The sequence below is a fragment of the Bos taurus genome, chromosome 18, assembly GCF_002263795.3.
Source record: "Bos taurus isolate L1 Dominette 01449 registration number 42190680 breed Hereford chromosome 18, ARS-UCD2.0, whole genome shotgun sequence".
Lineage (NCBI taxonomy): Eukaryota > Metazoa > Chordata > Mammalia > Artiodactyla > Bovidae > Bos > Bos taurus.
Window position 1 is genome coordinate 48,402,809 of NC_037345.1, and position 18,457 is coordinate 48,421,265.

At 50.7% G+C, this 18,457-nt stretch overlaps 1 protein-coding gene across 6 annotated transcripts in view; it reads left to right on the plus strand.

The window, feature by feature from the left end:
• The window catches only part of ACTN4 (actinin alpha 4), a 73,878-nt gene continuing 55,421 nt past the window's right edge, over positions 1-18,457 (plus strand). For 5 of the 6 annotated variants that reach the window (XM_024978283.2, XM_024978286.2, XM_024978284.2 and 2 more), the window contains exon 1: positions 1-213. In XM_024978283.2, coding sequence (XP_024834051.1) covers positions 52-213 — 162 coding nt within the window. In that variant the 5' untranslated portion in view covers positions 1-51. 6 annotated transcript variants of the gene reach the window in all.

The window sequence follows — 18,457 nt, forward strand, 5'->3', positions numbered from 1 at the left end:
AGAGGGGCGGGAGCAGAGGCTGGAGCGGACGGGCTCGGGAGAGGCGGCGGAATGGTGGACTACCACGCGGCGAACCAGTCGTACCAGTACGGCCCCAGCAGCGGGAGCAATGGCGCTGGCGGCGGGGGTACCATGGGAGACTACATGGCCCAGGAGGACGACTGGGACCGGGACCTGCTGTTGGACCCGGCCTGGGAGAAGCAGCAGCGCAAGGTGCGCGGCCCTTGGGCCGGACGGGCTGGAGGAGGGGGGCTTCGGAGAGAGGCTGGAGGCCGGGAAGGGGCTTGGAGACCCTGAGACGGGATCGGAGGGTCTGTGGTGAGAACTGGGCGTCCTGAGAAGGAATCGGCGGGTCTGGGAAGGGGTTTGGAGTCCTGGAAAGGAGTTGCAGAACTTGAGCGGGGAATTGGGAGTCTGAAAAAATAATTGGCGGCTTAGTAGGGGATATGGAAATCTAAGACTAGGAATCAGGGAGCCCGAGGCAGGAATTGGAGCGTCTGGCCTGGGAATGAGGGGAAATCGCGAGATGATTGGAGGAGACTCAAGAACGGAATTGGGTCTGAGGCGGGATGAAAGGGTCAGGATGGACTGGAGATGGTCAGAGGGAAAAGGGGGAGTCTGGAATGTGTGGGTCAGGATAGAATTCGGCATCAGGGGAGTCCGAGGAGGAGCTGGAGTATGGAGGGCGTTATTTGGATTACAGAATCCTCTGAAGAGGGTTGGAATTATGGGACCCCCAGGGATGAAGCCCCTTTCATTCTAAAGGGGATGAAGATTCTGGAAGTGGGTGTGAAGGGACCCAGGGCTTGGTGGGTGAGGATGGGGAGGCTGCTAAGGAGGTCTGGACTCTGGCACTGGTGGGAAAAGTCAGGGAGCTGTGAATAAGAGGTTTTGAAGGGGCGAAATATTATCAGGGGTGCCCTATCCTACAGGGAAGAGGAGAAGATTGGGAGATAGAAGAGGTATTGGTGAGGCCAAGGCCTCCTTGATGAGAGGCCGAAGGGGGATAGAGAGAATTTGGAGTATTCTGAGAAGGGGTTCTGAAGAATTGATGGAACGTAGACAAAGCTCAGCAAAGGGTTGGTGTTGCCGGAGGCAAAGGTAGCCTGAATGAGGTGAGAAAGGCGGGAGAGAAAGGTCGGAATGGCGGATGGTGGGAGGGAGGTGTGCGGAGTAATGAAAGTCTCATTAGAAAGGGAGTGTGTGATGGATAGACCGAGAGAGGAATTTGGGCGTGAGGGCTTCTGGAGGTGCCGTCCCAGGACTGGAGAGTGTGTTTATGTGTTGTGAAGGGAGAACAAGTTGTTTGGGGAGGAGGGGCTGAGAGTGTCCAGAATTGTCTTTTGGGGGTGGTGATGAGGAGCTCGTTCTAAAGCAGGGTCTGTTTTCAGGTGGCATGTTGGGGTGTGGAGGCAATTTGGGGGGACTCACAGTGGGGAAAGGGAGATCAAAAGGAGTGGGAGGTGCAGAGAGGGTCGGGTGTGTGTCTGTGTGTATCTCTGTGTGTGTATAGGTGTACGTGTGTGCACATAACCCAAGGTGGTAGAGAGCAGGGAGCTCCAAGCTGCTAGAAGAGAGGGTTTAGCGTGCGCAGGAAGAGCTAAAGAAAGGAAGGTGTTGAGGTGGGTGTGTGTCTTGGGAGGGGGCTGTTTCAAAGTGTGTGAAGAGGGTGGGAGGTACTTACTATTAGAGGCATGTGGTAGGTTCGTCACACCTGAATTTTCTTTCTGGATTCATTACCAGTTATGTGGCCTTGGGCAAGACCCTTGATCTGTGTGGTTCTGTCATCTGTGGAATGAGGAGGGGTCGAGGGAGTCCCTTCTGTGATTCTACAAGGGTGGATGTGTATGGTGTTGGGAGAGTAGCAAGGGGTTTGAGTGTGGCTGGAAGCCTCTTGAGGGTGTGAGCTTTTGCTTTGGGGGTTCCGTGCAGGCAGCCCAGGCTGGCGGGGAAAGGGTGAAAGGAACAGCTGTGCCAGGCAGCCTGGGGTGGGGCCTGGCTTAACCGTGGGGTAAATTAGCAACCTCTGCTTGAATTTCCTCATCGGTAGTTGGGTGGGGGGTGGGGGCGGTGGTGGGGGGGGGGGTGGCAGCTCTGTGGAGATGTCCTTATCTGTTGCCCCACCTACCTCCGGGTGGGCAGGTTGAGATAATCTGACATAAAAATTCTTTCTGAGGGGAGAGACCTAGCCTCCAGTCTCAACAATAATTTACTGCCGGAGGCAATGCCGGGTTGAAAAAGGTTAAGAGTTACTCAGAGACCTGGGAAGTTGGGAAGGGAACAAGGCAGGGTCCATGGGGTCGTTTCTTTGAGAAAACCTGGGCTCCTTCTCCAGCTCCCGGTGCTGGGGGAGAATGAGCTGTGGAGTCTCTTGACTCAGGTGGTGGGGAGTAGGGACCTTCCTTCCCTGTCCCTTGCTGACTCCTACCCCTCCCACAGTGACTCCCTCTGCTTGCTTCCACTCCCTTCTGGGAGTCAGGGTGTGTGCTCCTCCGTGGTTATAGTCTCCCTTGCCTGCTGGGTGAGGCCAGGGCACCCTTCAGGCTGGAGCAGGAACCAGGACTCACTGGCATCCCCAGGCCTGGCTGCGGTTGTGTCATCCCCCGCATCCCGTCCTCAGGGACCAGGCACGGTGGAAGGAAAGGGTGGCTCACAGCCCCTCTCAGACCAGCTGTTTTAGATTCTCAAGACGGGCCAGATCCTAGCGTGTCCGACTTTATACAAGTGTAGCAAATATTTACACGCAACTGTACTTTGGGGGGAATATCATTTCACTGCTGTGCGCCTACCTATTTTGGGGCGGGCATCTTCTCTGAAATGGGAGAAGGAGTAATGGAAAGGTATAGACGAGTCTGTGCTGTTTTCTTCCTTCTAAGAGGACCCCCACCCCCATCCCCCCCAGACTGGGTTTTCCTGCCCGGCATTGCCACTTTGGCAAGTGACGGATTGCCCTTCTTGCCCCTCTAGGGCTGAGCCACAGACCACAGAGAGGGTGGCAGTCTTGTGAGTGTGCTGTGCGTACTCTCCCGCTCTAAAAGGCTGTGTCCAGGACAGCTGTAGGCCCCTTAAAGCGCGTGGCAATTGAATTCTTCTAGGAATTAAGCAAGGTTTGGCCCAAGGCAGAGGGTGCCTGTGGTTCCCAGTGGTTCTCACATCTACCTGAAGCCCTTCTGGGGACCCTTGTAACCAAGGCATTACCTGATAAGTAGGTTATGCAACAGTTCTGATCTGGGAAGGCTCTACATGTTTTCTCCAGGGGTGTGGGGGGAAGGACTGTTCTGGTCTTTGAGCAAATTCTTGAGCAATTATAGCTCTGGGCCAGAGCTCCCTCTCCCAGTTTCTGAAAGAGGCTTGAGTAGCCTTGCCACCCTTGCTCTGCTGGACAGGTGAGGGCACTTGGTAGCCACTCCCGAAGCTCTCATCGCAGCGAGAGGAACTGCCTCCTTTGCTAAGCTGGCGTGGTCGTGGAAACATCCCTGACTGCTCACAGGGCCTCAGTGTTTAGACCCTGACCTTTGGCTTGGGCTCTATTGGATTTGAGTTAATTATTTGAACGTTCTGATGGTGTCTTGTTTTTCTCCAAGTAGGGTTGTTTTTCTTTCTTTTTTTTCCTTTTAGGCTGATGAGAGAGACCTCAAAGTAGCCATCTGTTATTTTGTTCCATTACTCTTAATTGCTTGCCTCTTAGGAACTGGCTGAGACTAGCAGATCCTTAGCAGTTTTTAAAAATGGAATAAGTTACTTACTGAAAACCAAAACCAAAAAAAAAAAAAAAAACCCAGACTCAGTTGTCATCTAGAATTAAAGACTGTACCTATGTGAGGTGGAGAAGGAAATGGTAACCCACTCCAGTATTCTTGCCTGGAAAATTCCATGGACAGAGGAACTTGGCAGGCTACAGTCCATGGGGTCGAAAAGAGTCGGACACAACTGAACGATTAACACACACACACACACACACCAATGTGAGAAGGGGGGCAGGTATTGTTTGCCTTCCTGGGAGAGGGGTAGGGAAAGGCACTCAGCTGCTAGCTTCTGTCCTCGGTCACTCCCCCCTGCCCCAGGTTTTAAGAACAGGGCTTTTCTCGGAAATAGAGACACAGACGAAGGGAACTAATGTGTGGATACCAAGGGGGGAAGGGGTGGGAGGAGTTGGGGGATTGGGCTCGACACATACACTCTTGGTGCGATGTAGAAAATAGATGACTAATGGGAACTTACTGCACAGCACAGGGAACTCTGCTTCATGCACTGTGGTGACCTGAATGGGAAGGAAGTCCAAAAGGGAGTCGCTTTACAAAATGATTCATTTTTCTGTACAGTAGAAGCTAACACAACGTTGTAAAGCAGCCGTACTCCAGTGAAAATTAAAAGAGCGAGAAACAGGGCTTTCCTGATGCCTGCCTCAGAGGTGAGGTGAGGGAGGTTGGCCGCAGCGCAGCGCCCCTTGCAGCCACTCACAGCCATTCAGCCAAGGGCTGCAATCCAGTTGGTGCCGTGGAGTGGCGCCTACTGCCTCGTCTAATTCATTTCATTCTCTGCGCTCTAGGGCATGGGCAGGATTGCCCTCTGCCTTTTGAAGCACCCTCCCTGAGTCCAGCCAGGAGGCTCCTTTGGCAGTGGGGAGCTGACTCACTGTGCAGTTGGAACTGGTGCTAAATAGTTCCATTTAATGGCAGCTGACGGCCTGGCCTCGAGCAGGCTGCCTCATGGGAAAAGTTTGGTGAGAAGTATTGGAGGAAAACAACCCTGGAAATGAGGATGGGGTTTTAACATCCAGGTGCGGCTGGTGCTGTCTAACTCCTGAGATGCAGTCCAGGAGGTCAGTGAAAATGTAGATTTGCACCCCCAAAGGGCTTCCTCGGTGGCATCGTTGGTAAAGAATCCGCCTGCCAGTGCAGGAGATGCCAGGGACGTGGGTTTGATCGCTGGGTCCGGAAGACCCTCTGGAGTAGGAAATGGCAACCCACTCCAGTTCTCTTGCCTAGAAAATTCCATGGACAGGGGAGTCTGGCTGGCTGTAGTCTATGGGGTCACAGAGTCAGACACAACTGAGCGCACACGACAGCCTCAACAACGACAGCCCCACAAAATGTCCTCTGAATCGGATGTCAGAGGATCAGGGACAAGGCTGGATTCCAGGCTCAAGTCTCTGGGGTGGGGAGTTCTACTGTTTAAACATACACTCCAGTCACGGCTGAGTTTGGCCAGACAGCCCCCTTTTACAGAGTTAAGTGAGTGAGTAGTACAGTTAGCTGGCAGCGCGGGTCTAGCAGATGACAGCAGAGAGAATGAAGCCAGAAAGGCACCGATTTGGGAAGACTCAGGGAATTTCTGAGACGGTTGAGATGAACACTTCTGGCTTTCGACATATTGATTTATAATGTGCCGGGAATTGTACAAGCCTTTGACCAGACTTAGGGTTGTTCTTTTTTTTTTTTTTTTTTTAAAGGATTCCCTTTTATTTTGTGGGGGAGGAGGAGAGGGAAAGGGCAAAGATAATTAAGGAACAGCTGTTTGCTGTAGTGTCACTTGCTTATTCAAATTTTCTGAATGGCTGAATTAATCAGCATGTTTATCTCTTCTCTGGCATTCGGAATGTTCTAGATCAATGGTTTTCCCAGCTTTATCCTTATTTCCTTCTCTTAGTGATGTCCCTGTTTTCATCTGTCTGGTCACTTCCCTTCTGTGGCTTTTATTTTATGTATTTATTTTACAGAATAACAAAAGCACTCATGTTACTTTAAGTCTTCCTCCCTGCCCCCCACCCCCTTCTTTTTTCATGGAAATAGGAGGTGAGTGAGAGCAAGTTGGTAATTCAATGGCAGCGGTAACTGAAACACTGACCTACTAAAAGGTGGGCGGAAGCTTCCACTTGATTTGATACAGATCCTGTCATCCAGGGAGGTTTGAAAGACTTTTATGTCCCCGGTAGTTTGAGAACTCCAGATCAGTCTCCTTCAGGATGAAGTTCAACTTCCAAACATCAAAGCCTCAAGCGCAATTATAAGGAAACTTAGTTTTACAGTGTTGCCCGTCTAGACCAGAATTTGTTATAAAGCGTCTGCGGCACAAGTAGCACTTGCTTTTCTTCAGGAAGGTTTATGAGTTACATTTTAGTTAGTGACCCAGGTATCAGGGAGTATAAGGTTCAGTGAGTCAAGCGAAAACAGAAATCATATAAAAAGTCCAGCCTCTGTTTAAAGAGTGATCTTATTGGGAGGAAAAATTAACCGACCGGTTGGGAGGAGAAGGATCCGCCTCCACCAGAAAAGGGAAAACTCTGCATACATTTAACCGGCAAACATGTCCTCGTATCAGAATCCAAGTAGCAGTCTCTCTGGGCTTATAAAAACCCCAGAGACATTTGTCTTGGTGTTGTGCCCTTCATGTCCTTCCCCCTCCCCTTTCCCTCGTAAACAACAGATGCAGTAACTTGGAATGTCCGCGGAAAGTCTTTGAAAGCCGGTTGGTGTAACTTGGTTGCCATCTCTTTAGTCTGAGCAGCAGTTACTCCAGAAGAGGCCAGAGGCCTTTTTTCCCTTAGATGTAATTTACTGAAGTAGCCTCTAAAAGCAAGTGAATTGAGCTTTAACTTGGGATTTGCTGTTTGCCACCTGTTTCTGTACTGGCTCCTGCCTTCCTGGGATGGGATGAGCCCCAGCTTCCCCAGGAGTGAGGACCATCCTGTGTTTCCAAGAAGGCACAGTGGTTCTCCAGCCAGAGCGGCCCTCCTCATCCCCTGCATCGTGCTTGGCTCCGTACTTCCTAAACTTCAGTCATTTGTGATTTTTTCCATGGCCCGCGTTTGCTTTTATATGCTTAATAATATTCTTCTAAGTCAATTTTGGGGAAATTTATATGAGTATTGCCAATGGAAACCCCAGCTTCCCTGGCCATAAATAGAAGGAAACTGCACAAATAAACAGGCTGGAAAGAAAACAATGATGTGAAGTTCTAGCCAGCTACAGGGTCTAGGCCTGAGGCCTGCTCCTTTGTCAGAAGGAGATGGGCAAGTGTCCGGGAGGTGTTAGAGACCCAGAGAACCGAGCAGAGACTTTCTCTTTGATGTATTCAGAAGGTAGACAAGAGAATCAAAGGGAGAAACCTTCTCTAAGTCATTCAAGTTTCAGTGGAGAGCGTGGATAACTCTTAAAATCTCCCATGGTGTGCTTGCCATGCGTGGAAAAAACGTTATCTCACTTGACCCTGGCAACATTCCGAGAGTGGCAGGGCAGAGTGACTCAGCCAGGAACATGCCGCCCGTCCTGCCTGCCCGGCCTCCCACCGCACTACCCATGAACACGTCTCAGGACTGAGTGGCAGTGGGTTTTTCTCTGCATTCAAATATTATGGTTTCTTGTTTTTTTTTTTTTTTTAAAGCGAGGCCACATTCTAAATAAAATAATTGTGGGTTTATCCCTTGTTCCTCATATTGCTTTTTCTTTTTTAAATTTTATTTATTCATCTATTTTTGGCTGCACCGGGCCCTTGTTGCCGCGTGGACTTTGCTCTAGTTGCGGAAGCAAGGGCCGCTCTCTAGTTGCTGCACGCAGGCTTCTCGTCGCAGTGGCTTCTCTTGTTGGGGAGCATGGGCTTCAGTAGTTGCCGTTCCCGGGCTCTAGAGCGCAAGCTCAATAGTTGGGGTGCACCCATAGGCCTAGTTACTCCGTGTCACGTTGGATCTTCCTGGACCAGGGATTGAACCCGTGTCTCCTGCATTGGCAGGCAGATTCTTTACCACGGAGCCACCAGGGAAGCCCTGCTTTCTCTTTTTAAGGCTCCAGCTTCCTTACACAAACACACTTGAAGTTTGGCTGCTCTTCTACTTGTGAACCACCCTGCTGCCCCATCTGGGTATTTGCATCCTCAATTCGGAAAGGAAAAGCAGTGCCCTCCTGCCGCGTTAAGAAAGGCTGATTTCAATGTTTTGCTTCCAACTAAGAGAACAGAACAGATTCTGTCTCCGAGTGGAACTCTGGACATGGGCAGAAGTAGCTGTAAGTGGCAGATTCTGCTCCACAGAACACAAGTGAAGTCATCTCGGGAAATATCGTCGATGGTGTTGAAACGATTGAATGGGATGCTGGAACACCAGCAATACAATAGAATTTGTGTCTTCAGCTTTGGGCAGGAATAAAGAAGACATTGTGGTTTGTTTTATGCTTTTTAAAGTCCCCCCCCCCAGCAAAAGGTGTAGGGCTGAGTGATGTCTGTTACTGGCTTTCTAGTGGGTTTTTCTTTTCATCTTTTCCCCCCTCCCTGAGGGCTGGTGAGAGTGGGTGGAAGCCGCAGTCTAGGTGGATGGGAGGCAGCGCGGAAGGCAGGCCGTACGCATTCCTTCTCGTTCCCCAGGTGTGATGGGAACGCATTTGGTCTTTCAACCTCCAAAGAGCCCAAGATGAAGAGTTTCCATATCTTACCTCCTGACCAGTAAAGTCTCTGATTCCAGCTCCAAGAATGTCTTAATTAACAGCCATCCAGGATGGGGGTGTGGCAGGAAGTCAAATAAATGCATTTCTTCTTTTTTTTTTCCCCCCTTTTTTCTTTCTTTTTTTTCTTTTTACATACACATTTCATTTTGGTGGCAGAGAAGGCTAGTTCGAAGTTAGGGAAAACACCACAGGAGGAAGCCTGAAAGTGAGCTACCAGAGCCACCCTGGGAGGTTGCCTGAGGGGGTGTCACACCAAGACTCTGTGGGTCTCCAGCTGGTGTTATTGAAAAAACAGGCCTCCCTTTACCAAGCACCGCGGGCAGTGCTGGAAGCTGGCGCTTCAGTCAGTGTCACCGGCCTCGGTGTGCACCCTCGGTATGCCCGTGTGCAACCGTCAACACGTCGGTGCGCTTTGATCAGTCTCGGTCAAGGTGTGTGTGAAAGGTCTTTAGTTGATATCATCATGGAAACCCAACTGCTTAGTACTTGAGAGATGTGCCTGTGTACTGGAGCCAGCACCGGTGGAGGAATGTGGGCTCTTGGGTAGAAACGTGGTGCTGCCAGCCGGCCTCCAGGAAAGTGTCCACGTACGTGGTGGCCGTGCTGGGTCGGGGGACCTCTGTTCTCTGGGGCACGGGTCAGCCCAGTCTGTTTTATCGATGAGGAGTGTGTGTATTTGTAAGAGAGAGAGGAGAGTACACGTGAAAGCCGCTGTTGGCTTTGTGGCTGAGGCGAGTGCTTTTTCTCTAGGCATTTAGAGTTGGAATCTCAGCTATGTGACTTCTTAACAGCAGGGCAAAATGTGCCTGCATCTTTTGCCTGCTTTCGCAAACACTGACAAATTTAAAAAGAACTCTAAAGTTTCCAGCAAATCCCAAGCACAGTTCATCCCATGATAACATTTTTTTTTTAAACAAGCCACATCCTTCCTCCTCCAACTCTGCCAGTAAATAAACCTTTTTCTCCCCCATTACTCCCACCTCTTTCCCCCGCTCTCTTTTCTTTAAGGAAATGGGTATCTTTACATTAAACCTTTGTGTCTGATGGAAATATTAAATGCCTCTTGGGCTGTTGCTGGCATGGATTATGTGGGGAAGAGTCAGATTTTTAAAGAAATTTTACAGGCTGGTATGATCTTCCAGTTCTGGCCTATGAAGTATAAACTGCATTTCAAAATTCAAAATGTCTGGAAACAGCCAGCTTGCCAGGCTAGTTCGAGGGCAGTCTGATGAATCAACCCTTCTTACAGGCTGTCTGCTAACCAGCCCTGGAAGGTATCCAGCCGGTAAACATCACCAGCATCGTCAGGCAGTTTTTCCTGTGTGGGGTTGGGGGCGGGAGGAGGAGGGATCACTGGAGCTACGCGGCCAAGTCTGGTAGGATATGACTTTCTGTAAAACAGAAAGGTCTAGAAAGGTCTGTATCAAGATGTGTTTTTCCAAGATGTTAGGCCTGTAGTCACCCAGCACCGAGTGTACTGGTGGAGTGAGAGGAAATACCTAGACCAGTTGGGCCCGGGGGAACCTTCTTAACCATTTTGGGAAGCAAGTTTTCCCTTTCCTTTTGTAACTTTCACTGACTCAGTGACTCAGGGACAACCCATGGAAGAGAATTCAGTCCGCTGGAGCAGTGAACCATTTCAAGAATGGTTGATTGATGGATCATGGCCCAGAGCCGTGGAAGGTCAGGGAGTGGCACTGGGCTCCTACCCGCCGTATGGAAACACCCCAGAGATTCAAAGGGAACCAGCTTTGACCATAAAAATACAAGACTCGCTACTCACATCGCATTGAGTTCTCTTCGCAGCTACCTTAGACTTGAGAAAGTTCTGGGCCTCTTTATAAACAGCCACAGAGGCGGCCTTGCCAAATACGGCCTGCTCCAGGGCCACCGGGTGAGCCTAGGAGACAACTTTCTTGCCTAAAAATAAGTCTATGTTCCTATCGAACATTCCAAGCATTGTTTAAACATGAGACTTGTGAGTCGCAGTTCAGGCCTCGTGGGTTCAGTTACGTCAGAGTGTGGGCAGTTGAGGGTCTTCGGGGAGCTTGGTTCCCCACTTTGGGATTGGCCCCTGGCCACCAAGGAAATCAGATGACCAAATGAGAACCATCTCCCAACTCATTTCTTTATGTTCCTGATCCTCTCACAGGCTGGTGGGGAGACAGCAAGCACGTAAATAAAACAAGGTAATTTCAGATGGGATTATGCCCTATGAATTTAATAATAATAATAGCAGCTAGCTAGGACTCGGCTTGGTATTATTCTAAGAGCTTTATGTGGATTGACTCATGTAATCCTGTGAGATAGGTATTGTCACCTCTACAGGACAAGTGTGGAAATGAATCCTTTGAAGTTGAAGCCACTTGCCCAAGTGACACAGCTAGGATTTGAACCCAAGGGGTCTGGCTTTCAAGCCATGTCTACACTACACTACAGTCTGGTGATTGGGAATAGCCTGGGGAGAGGTCGGTCAGGGGAGGAGGGCAATGCTGGTACTTCGGATTGAGAGGAAGATCTCTGAAGACTTGACAGTTTAGCTGTTCCCTAAGGGATGAGATGGGGTCCCAAAGAGTCGGACACGACTGAGCAACTGAACTGAAAGGGTGAGAAAGGTGGCTCAGTGGTAAAGAATCTACCAGCCAGTGCAAGAGATGCAGAAGACCTGGGTTCAGTCCCTGGGTTGGGAAGATCCCCTGGAGAAGGAAATCGCAACCCACTCCAGTGTTCTTGCCTGGAGATTCCCACGGACAGAGGAGCCTGGCGGGCTATAGTCCATGGGGTCACAAAAGAATCGGACACGACTTAGCAACTGAACAGCAACAGTCACAGGAGATGAGAATAAATGAGCCAGGAGAGCACTGGGGGACGGCTGTTCCAAGCAGAGGGAAGGGAAGCTTGGCGGCCCTGAGCAACAGAAAATTCAGGATGGTCAGAGCAGGGCATGTACGATAGAGAAGGTGGGCAGAGCCAGCTCTCTTGGAGCTTTGTTGGAAGTGGTGATGGGGCCCAGGGTCTGTCAGTGCAGTCCTCCTTAGACCCCGGTAGGCCAGCAACCTCACGCTTCCAGACTTCTGGCCCTGCCAACGGTTTCCCCTCAGGCCCCCTAGACAGGCCAAACCAGACCTGACTTCTAAAGTGGGAACCCCAGACCACGGAGCATTAAACCAAACAAAGGCTTCAATTATCTCCATGATCACTGCTCTAGTAGACACCTGTGTTTGATTAAAGCCTTGGTAACTTTTGAATCTGGAGTTTTATGGCACTGTGTTCTCATATGGCTTGGTCGTGTCTTTCTCAGAGAGCTTAACTTCTTTCCTCACCATCAAATTCCAGCTCCCTTCTGGCTCATCAAGAGGCTGCTGGATTCACAAGGTATCTTTGGTAAAAATGTTGTATCTCCCTCTTTGAAGTGGGAAGCCAGGAAGCCCGATTTTTTTATTTTTATTTTTTTAACCTGGCTCTTCTAGGCACCTCCATTTCGCTGTAAACCTCTTTCGTTTACTCAGTATTTCACCGTCGGTTCCTCTGGTCAGGCGGGGCTGTAGCTAGGACGCCTCTAGTTAAGAGGGGCGGACTTGCAGGCTGATTCATTCTCAGGCGTCCAGCTTTCTGTCCCCCGCTGGAGGCCGGTCCAGGAACCCCGTAGTTTGCATTCGGCCCGTGGCTCCCCTGTCGGAAGGCGCACCTTGTCAGACTAGTTGTGTGGCTTTGACTCAGCAAGGGAGGAACGCTGACAGCACTCGGGGCTAGCCATGGACACTCCTGACTCCATACACAACAGCCGGGCAGGAAGCTAAGTTCAGGGATCATGCGGTATCCATCAGGTGAGCTTGGGCTGGAGTTCTCTCTGTCCTGCCCTAGCTGCGATCCAGCAGCAAAAACCATCCCTTCTGACAGAGTTTAAAGGAGCAAGTGAACATGAAGGTGGCCTGTGACGGCCCAGCCAGCCCTGCTGCTTCTGCTGGAAAGAAGACGGCGAGGTTTCCGTTTTCCTGGCAGCACATCCATGTGAACTTGTTAAATCTTTTAAGTAGCTGTATAGGAGGGGAGATAAAGGTGTGTGTTTTTATCCTTATCCCCTTAAATATAAAAATAAAACTTTCCCCTTATAAAACTGATTCAGAGTGGGAAGAATGTCTACGGCAAGTGGAAAACGGGTCCAATTATATTGAACTCATACCCCGTGATTGGGAGATGGCTGTAAGTTTCCACGATGGGTGGGTGGCTTCTTATGCGTTTATGTTGAGGTGAACCTGCTCCAAGCTGTCCCCACAGATAGAAAGGGCTTTCTGAGGGAGGAGGCTGTCTCTTTCCACCATGCAGTAGAGACTTGGAAGGTCTCTTGAATGATTTCACTCAGGTAGCAGTGTTAGGGGCCGCTGACCGAAGCGTGTCTGCTTTTGATAGCCAACCAGCATCTTGTGTAACATGAGTTGGGGCTTCAAGGGCCCTGGAGTCCGGCGCTCAGGTAGAAACATGACCGCCAGGGCCCTCAACAGCCTTCACTGGGCCCCTGTGCAGAGCAGAGCTCTGTGCCGAGCCTTTGGGGGTATGAGAGAAACCGGAGACCTGGCCTGTGCTCTCAAGGAGCTGGCAGGGTAGCTGGGGCGAGAGCGGAGCCACATGAGACCTCAGGAGGACACCAAGCGGCCCACAGACAAGCCCACAGCACTCTAGCTGTGTCCCAGGAGAGGAGAAGGGTGAATAAGGGCAGGTGGGGTCAGTCATGGAAGCCTTCATAAAGGAGGTGAGTGTGGTGGCGGGCAGGTGTCTGGGGGCAGGCATTAGGGGATCCCATCCCGCATGTGCAGTTGGAACAGCCTTCCTTAGCTGTCTCTTGTGAGCAGTCCCACCAGTTCCTCCCCTCACTGAGCCGTCTCTTTGGGGAGTTTCCCATTCGAGGCAAGGCACCATGTTCAGTATGTCTCAGCCATCCATGCGTTTGAACCTCTGTATTGCAGGACCCCAGCTTCTGAGTCCCTATCTACTCACAGGTCCTGTGGCTTTCAGCGATCTAGGGGGCAGGCCAGACCCTTCTCCCCAGGGGGCTTCAGCTCTGACTACTCCTTTTGAGGCATGTGCTTTCAGCTTGCTGACGGTCCCTTCTGAATAAGCACAGGCTTCAGGAAAGAGGAGCAGAGGACCATCCCCTTCTCCTGACCTCTTCTGTCCCAGGGTTTCTTCAAGCCTTGTTCCTTACCTCTGGGTAGGTGATGCTCGGCACTGCCTTCTAGTCCAGATGACACTCAAAGTGGGGAACAGCGGTTCTGTGCTGATCACGGAAATGAATGGGGTCGAGTCCCGCGGGCTGGCTGGCTTGGCACACCACAGTAAACACACTATTGCTGGCATGAGGGTAGCCTCCAAGTGTTCTGCCTCAAGAGTTTATTCTTGCCTGCCAGCTCAGCTTCCAGGTGCTATTCTTTTCTTTAAATAAATGCCTTTAACTGGCTTGTGCAAAGTAAGAGTTCCCATCCCAGGAAACACTCAAGTGTGTTTAAAAAAAAAAAAAAAGAAAAACCAACAAACTCTCCTCGTTCAGATGCTCTTGGGCCAAATGTGTGACTCAAATACTGCAGTGCCCTTCATTTGCTTTCCCAAAATTGACATATTCGAGTGGCACGCTGGCCTTACTGTGAGATAAGGTTGGGGTAGCTGGCCCAGGCCTCTTTCTTAGACTATGTGTGTGGTTTCAGGTTGGGCTTTTTCCTTCCTTCAGATGATGCTTGAGAGCCACGACAGCGCAGCTCGTGCATATCGTGGCTGAAATCCTCCAGTAGAACCTGGCAACCATCTCTCCGATCTCACTCGGGATCAGGAGGTTGGCCGTGGAAGGATTTGGTGGGGTCAGTGAGGGTGGCAGGTGTCACCTGTCATGAGCCAGTCTGTAGCCTGGGCCCTGAAGCACTGCTTCTGCTGTCAGAGCTGCAGGCTGTTAGCATGGCCAGTTCCTGTTTCCTTATGGTTTCCAGGAGGAGTCTGTCTTAGTCCTTAAGAGGTGTCTCTTTCCCTGCTTTTCAAATGCAGAAGAGGGGAGGGAGGTGGACTTCCTTCCAGGAGAGAATAGGGGCTCACTCATTTGTAGTAGGGAATCTACATTGCTCTACCCACACTTGGGGAGAGGTTTTGGGGAGGAGGAGATGTTGCAGAGTATTCAGGAACAGAAAGTTTGTTGCAGGAACCCAGGCTCTGGAAAGAGATGCCCGCTCAGCCAGTGGGTGAGCTGGTGGGTGGGTGAGCCGATAGCACCCAGCCCGCCCACCAGACGCCAGGAGGCAGCTCAGATGTCACTGGGATCCAGGCTGTCTCCTGTCTCCAGCAGCTGCAACCCGGGAGGGGGTGTCGAGAGCACTGCTGCTCCTGTGCGAGGGCGCTTCTGGCGACAGAAGCAGGAGGCAGTGAGAGGTGTGGGGTGGGAAGAGGGTCAGAGCAGAGCCTTCAGAGGGGGATAGAACTGGGCTCAGTACCCGACTCCTCCACCTACTGGTTGCGTGGCTGTGGGCTGGCTTAAGCCTGTGTCCTCCTTTGAAAAGGGCCACCATCCTACCTCACAGGATGATTCTAAGATTGAATAAGAGAAAGAGTGTGTCTGAAGCGCTTGGCACAGTGCCTGGCACCTTGTCAGTCCTAATTCATGTAGCTTCTCAGAATTCTTTCGGCAGCTCACCATCCTACATCCAGGTGGGGTTTGCTGCTGGCATCTCCTCTTCAAAGGAGTTGGAAGGGTCTGCTGAAACATGCAGCTCAGTGGAAAACCAAAATGTAATGTATCCCCTTTCCTAAAGCCCTCCCCCAGGGAGCTCTGAACCCTGAACCCAGCCAGGGACTTCAAAGCAGCATCCACTGTCAAGGGGCAACTGGAATGCGAGACGCAAGTGACATGACGAAGCCCTGTCCCCAGCCTCTGTGTCCATCTGGGCCTCATTACCCGGGACGTCGCTCCGTGTTTCTGAGTTGCCAGCCCTAAACAATTTTGTGTCTGCGTGAGCCACAGGCAGGGCTGGCAAGGCTTTTTTTGTAAGTCAGCTTGTTACTAAGTTTAGGGTCAGCCTAGGGGCTCTTTCTCAGGTCCTCTTCTTTCCCTGTCCCCTTCCCCACAAAGCAAAAAAAAAAAAAAAAAATCCTTATCAACTCAAGTTAGAAACAACCTCCAGCCAGTCAGGCCACCTTCTTTCAACTGGTGATCAAGCAGAAAGAAGAATGGCCTCCCACTGATAAGCCCCAAAATAACCGCCCCAAAGTGCAGTCAGACAGGAGCCTTGCTCAGCTGCTGGTCCAGAATGTTGGGCCTTCTAGAGCAGCGGTCCCCAACCTTTTGGACCCCAAGGACCGGTTTCTTGGAAGACAGTTTTTCCACAGACCGGGGAGGGGGGATGGTTTCGGGATGATTCAAACACGTTACATTTATTGCGCACTCTATTTTTATTATTATTATTAATACGTCAACTCCACCTCAGATCATCAGGCATCAGATCCCAGAGGTTGGGGACGCCTGTTCTAGAGGGCTTAGAGGAGCGCTCCCGCCTCCTTCCCCCAAGCACTTCTCACGGCCAGCTCCATCCTCTTTTCCGCCTGCCTCCTGCCACCCCCCTCCCCTTCCCGAGGTCACTTCCTGATGCCATTCCTCAACTTAGCCCCTATCCCCCCCAAAAGCAATCAAATCCACAACCTAATAAGGAAAAAGAATGAGGAGAATGTCCGCCTCCCAGCCTCTCGCCTAACAGGGCGCAGGCCCGCAGCAAATTTGGAAAATGTTACAACGGGAGCAACAACCCACTGGTGGGAGGTGGGAGTGGGGCCCGTTTTCAAGAGCTGCCCATTGCCGGCCCGCAGGCGGGACCCTGCGGGAGGGCCACCTGGTTTGCACTTTCCAAATCAAGTGGTTGGCACCCTGCTCACACGCTGAAGTGAGAGCAAAGTAACATCAGCTGCACCTCCAGTTGGGACTCGCAGGCCTGGGGTGGGGCGGGGACAACACGTGTGCTCGGAGACACCTCCCCTCCTTTGCAACTGGGACTCTGCAGATCCTAACCCTTTCTGCCTCTGAGATGAGCAGTTTTCTTCCCCTCCACTGTGCCAGAGTTAAATTAGCCCTGGCGTTAATGAAAACTTGTCGACACTTAGAGTGGTCCCCCTCCCCCAAAACCTGTCACCCCTCCTACATCATTATCCCGGGGCACACCAACCCTTTCCATTCTCCCTTTTCTCCATGGAAGGAGGGACAAACCCCTCTCCGCGGGGGAGCCCCAGGGAGGGGGACTGGCTGAGCCAGACCTGCTTGTTTGGGAAGGTCAAGCTTAGTAATTAACCTGAACGCTTCAGGGAGGGGATGAAGAAGGAACCAGGCCTAAGGATGTGCCAGGCCTTTCAAATGGCTAATTATCAGTAGGCATGAGGTTATCCGTAAATACATCTAATTCTTTTGCTGTAATTAAGGTGCTCATTAAAAGTGCAGGGAGGTTCTATTTTATTTTATTTTTTTTATTAAAGGGAAAAACACAAAAAAGCCTTTGTTTTGAATTGACAGGATGGCTTAGAACAGGCGGAGGACTCAAGGCACAGGACTAGTTTCCTGCCGAAAGAGCCTTTACAGGAAATTCACTGCAAACAATATTGGTGACCCTGCCAAGGAGGCAGACCTGGGTGATGTCATTGTTCGAAGCTGTCACCGCCAAGCCTGGCCTTGGGGGAGGAGGGCTGGTGAGATTAGAAAGTGTGTTTGTGTGTGTGTTGTCTAGAAGAGGCAAGTCAACTGAAAATCTGGGTGGGAGAGAAATCACAGGTGGGGGGAGGTCTTTGGAATATTCTGAGCTAGGTTCAACTTCCTTATTTTTCCAAATTTAAGAAAATTCTCTGTTACTATGTTTGCTCCTTAAAATGCTGTTGCTTTTTCAGAAACAGCCTTTTCTGAGCCATTCCTCGTTCTGTGCTTTCTTGGGTAACTGGCTGTTACACTCTGGGATTTGTGGCCCACAAGGCAGGAAGTTAGACACCAGGTAAATGCTTGCTACTGCTTTTCTCGGGAGGAGAGTCTCCATCGCTGAGTGTGGAAATGGAGACACGGGACTAGATTACCATATCTGCTTCTGCCACAAAAACCATTTCGGAAAACCACCCAATGCCAGCAAGTGGGCATCTATGAGCCGCTAACCTTCCCATGTACCTCCAGGAAGTGTCTGGAGCATCTATGAAAAAAAGGACAAAGCTTTGCATCTTGTCATTTTTTTCTGCTGGCCGGAAGTCTAACAGAGAGGCATAAACAGAGTCTTCAAATGAAAGCAACAAAAATAAACTCGAACCAGCCCTGCGTGAAGACGTTAATGCAAAATATGCCAGCCGGCTTACTATTTATATGGCACAAGGCAGTCATCAGGAGATCTAGGCCTGGGCTAAGGAGGGTTATGTCTTTTGAGGTGCCTGTTCCTTAGAATTTCAAACAACCCAGGGGTTGTAATGCTGTGTCTAGTTTCATGCTTTGCCCAGTTCAGTCTCTGGCTAAAACCTCTGAAATACTAATGCAGGATCAGGATACAGTTCAGAGTGGCCCCCGCCCCCACCCCGCACCCTCCCCTCCTTCAAAAACATCCTAACAGCTTTAGAAGGAAGTTTGAGGATTGAATAAGATAGCTGTAAGTTTCCTGTGGTTCACATCCTGTAATCGCTTAGTGTTCTTTTTTTTTTTTTTCCTCCTCACTCAACTAACATTTACCCAGACACTCACAGGGTTAGGTTTAGAGATACAGCAGGGAAGAAAACCAGCCTAATTCGCAGCCTCATAGCAGGTCCATCGTGGAGGGGAAGGTGGGCCATAGGTAGAATGAGTTTGCAGTCTATAGGCCCGCTGACATTGCCTCCTTGGGTTCAGAAAGCGTCTTCCCAACAAACCCTACGTGTCTTGGAGCTCAGGTGTTCCGGCTGCCTCCCTTAGAAACCCACTACCAGCTGAGTCCTGAATGTCTGGTTCTTGGTGTGTGGTTTTGTAAGTTTCCCAGGGCTGAGGAGTCACCTTGGGATCCTGC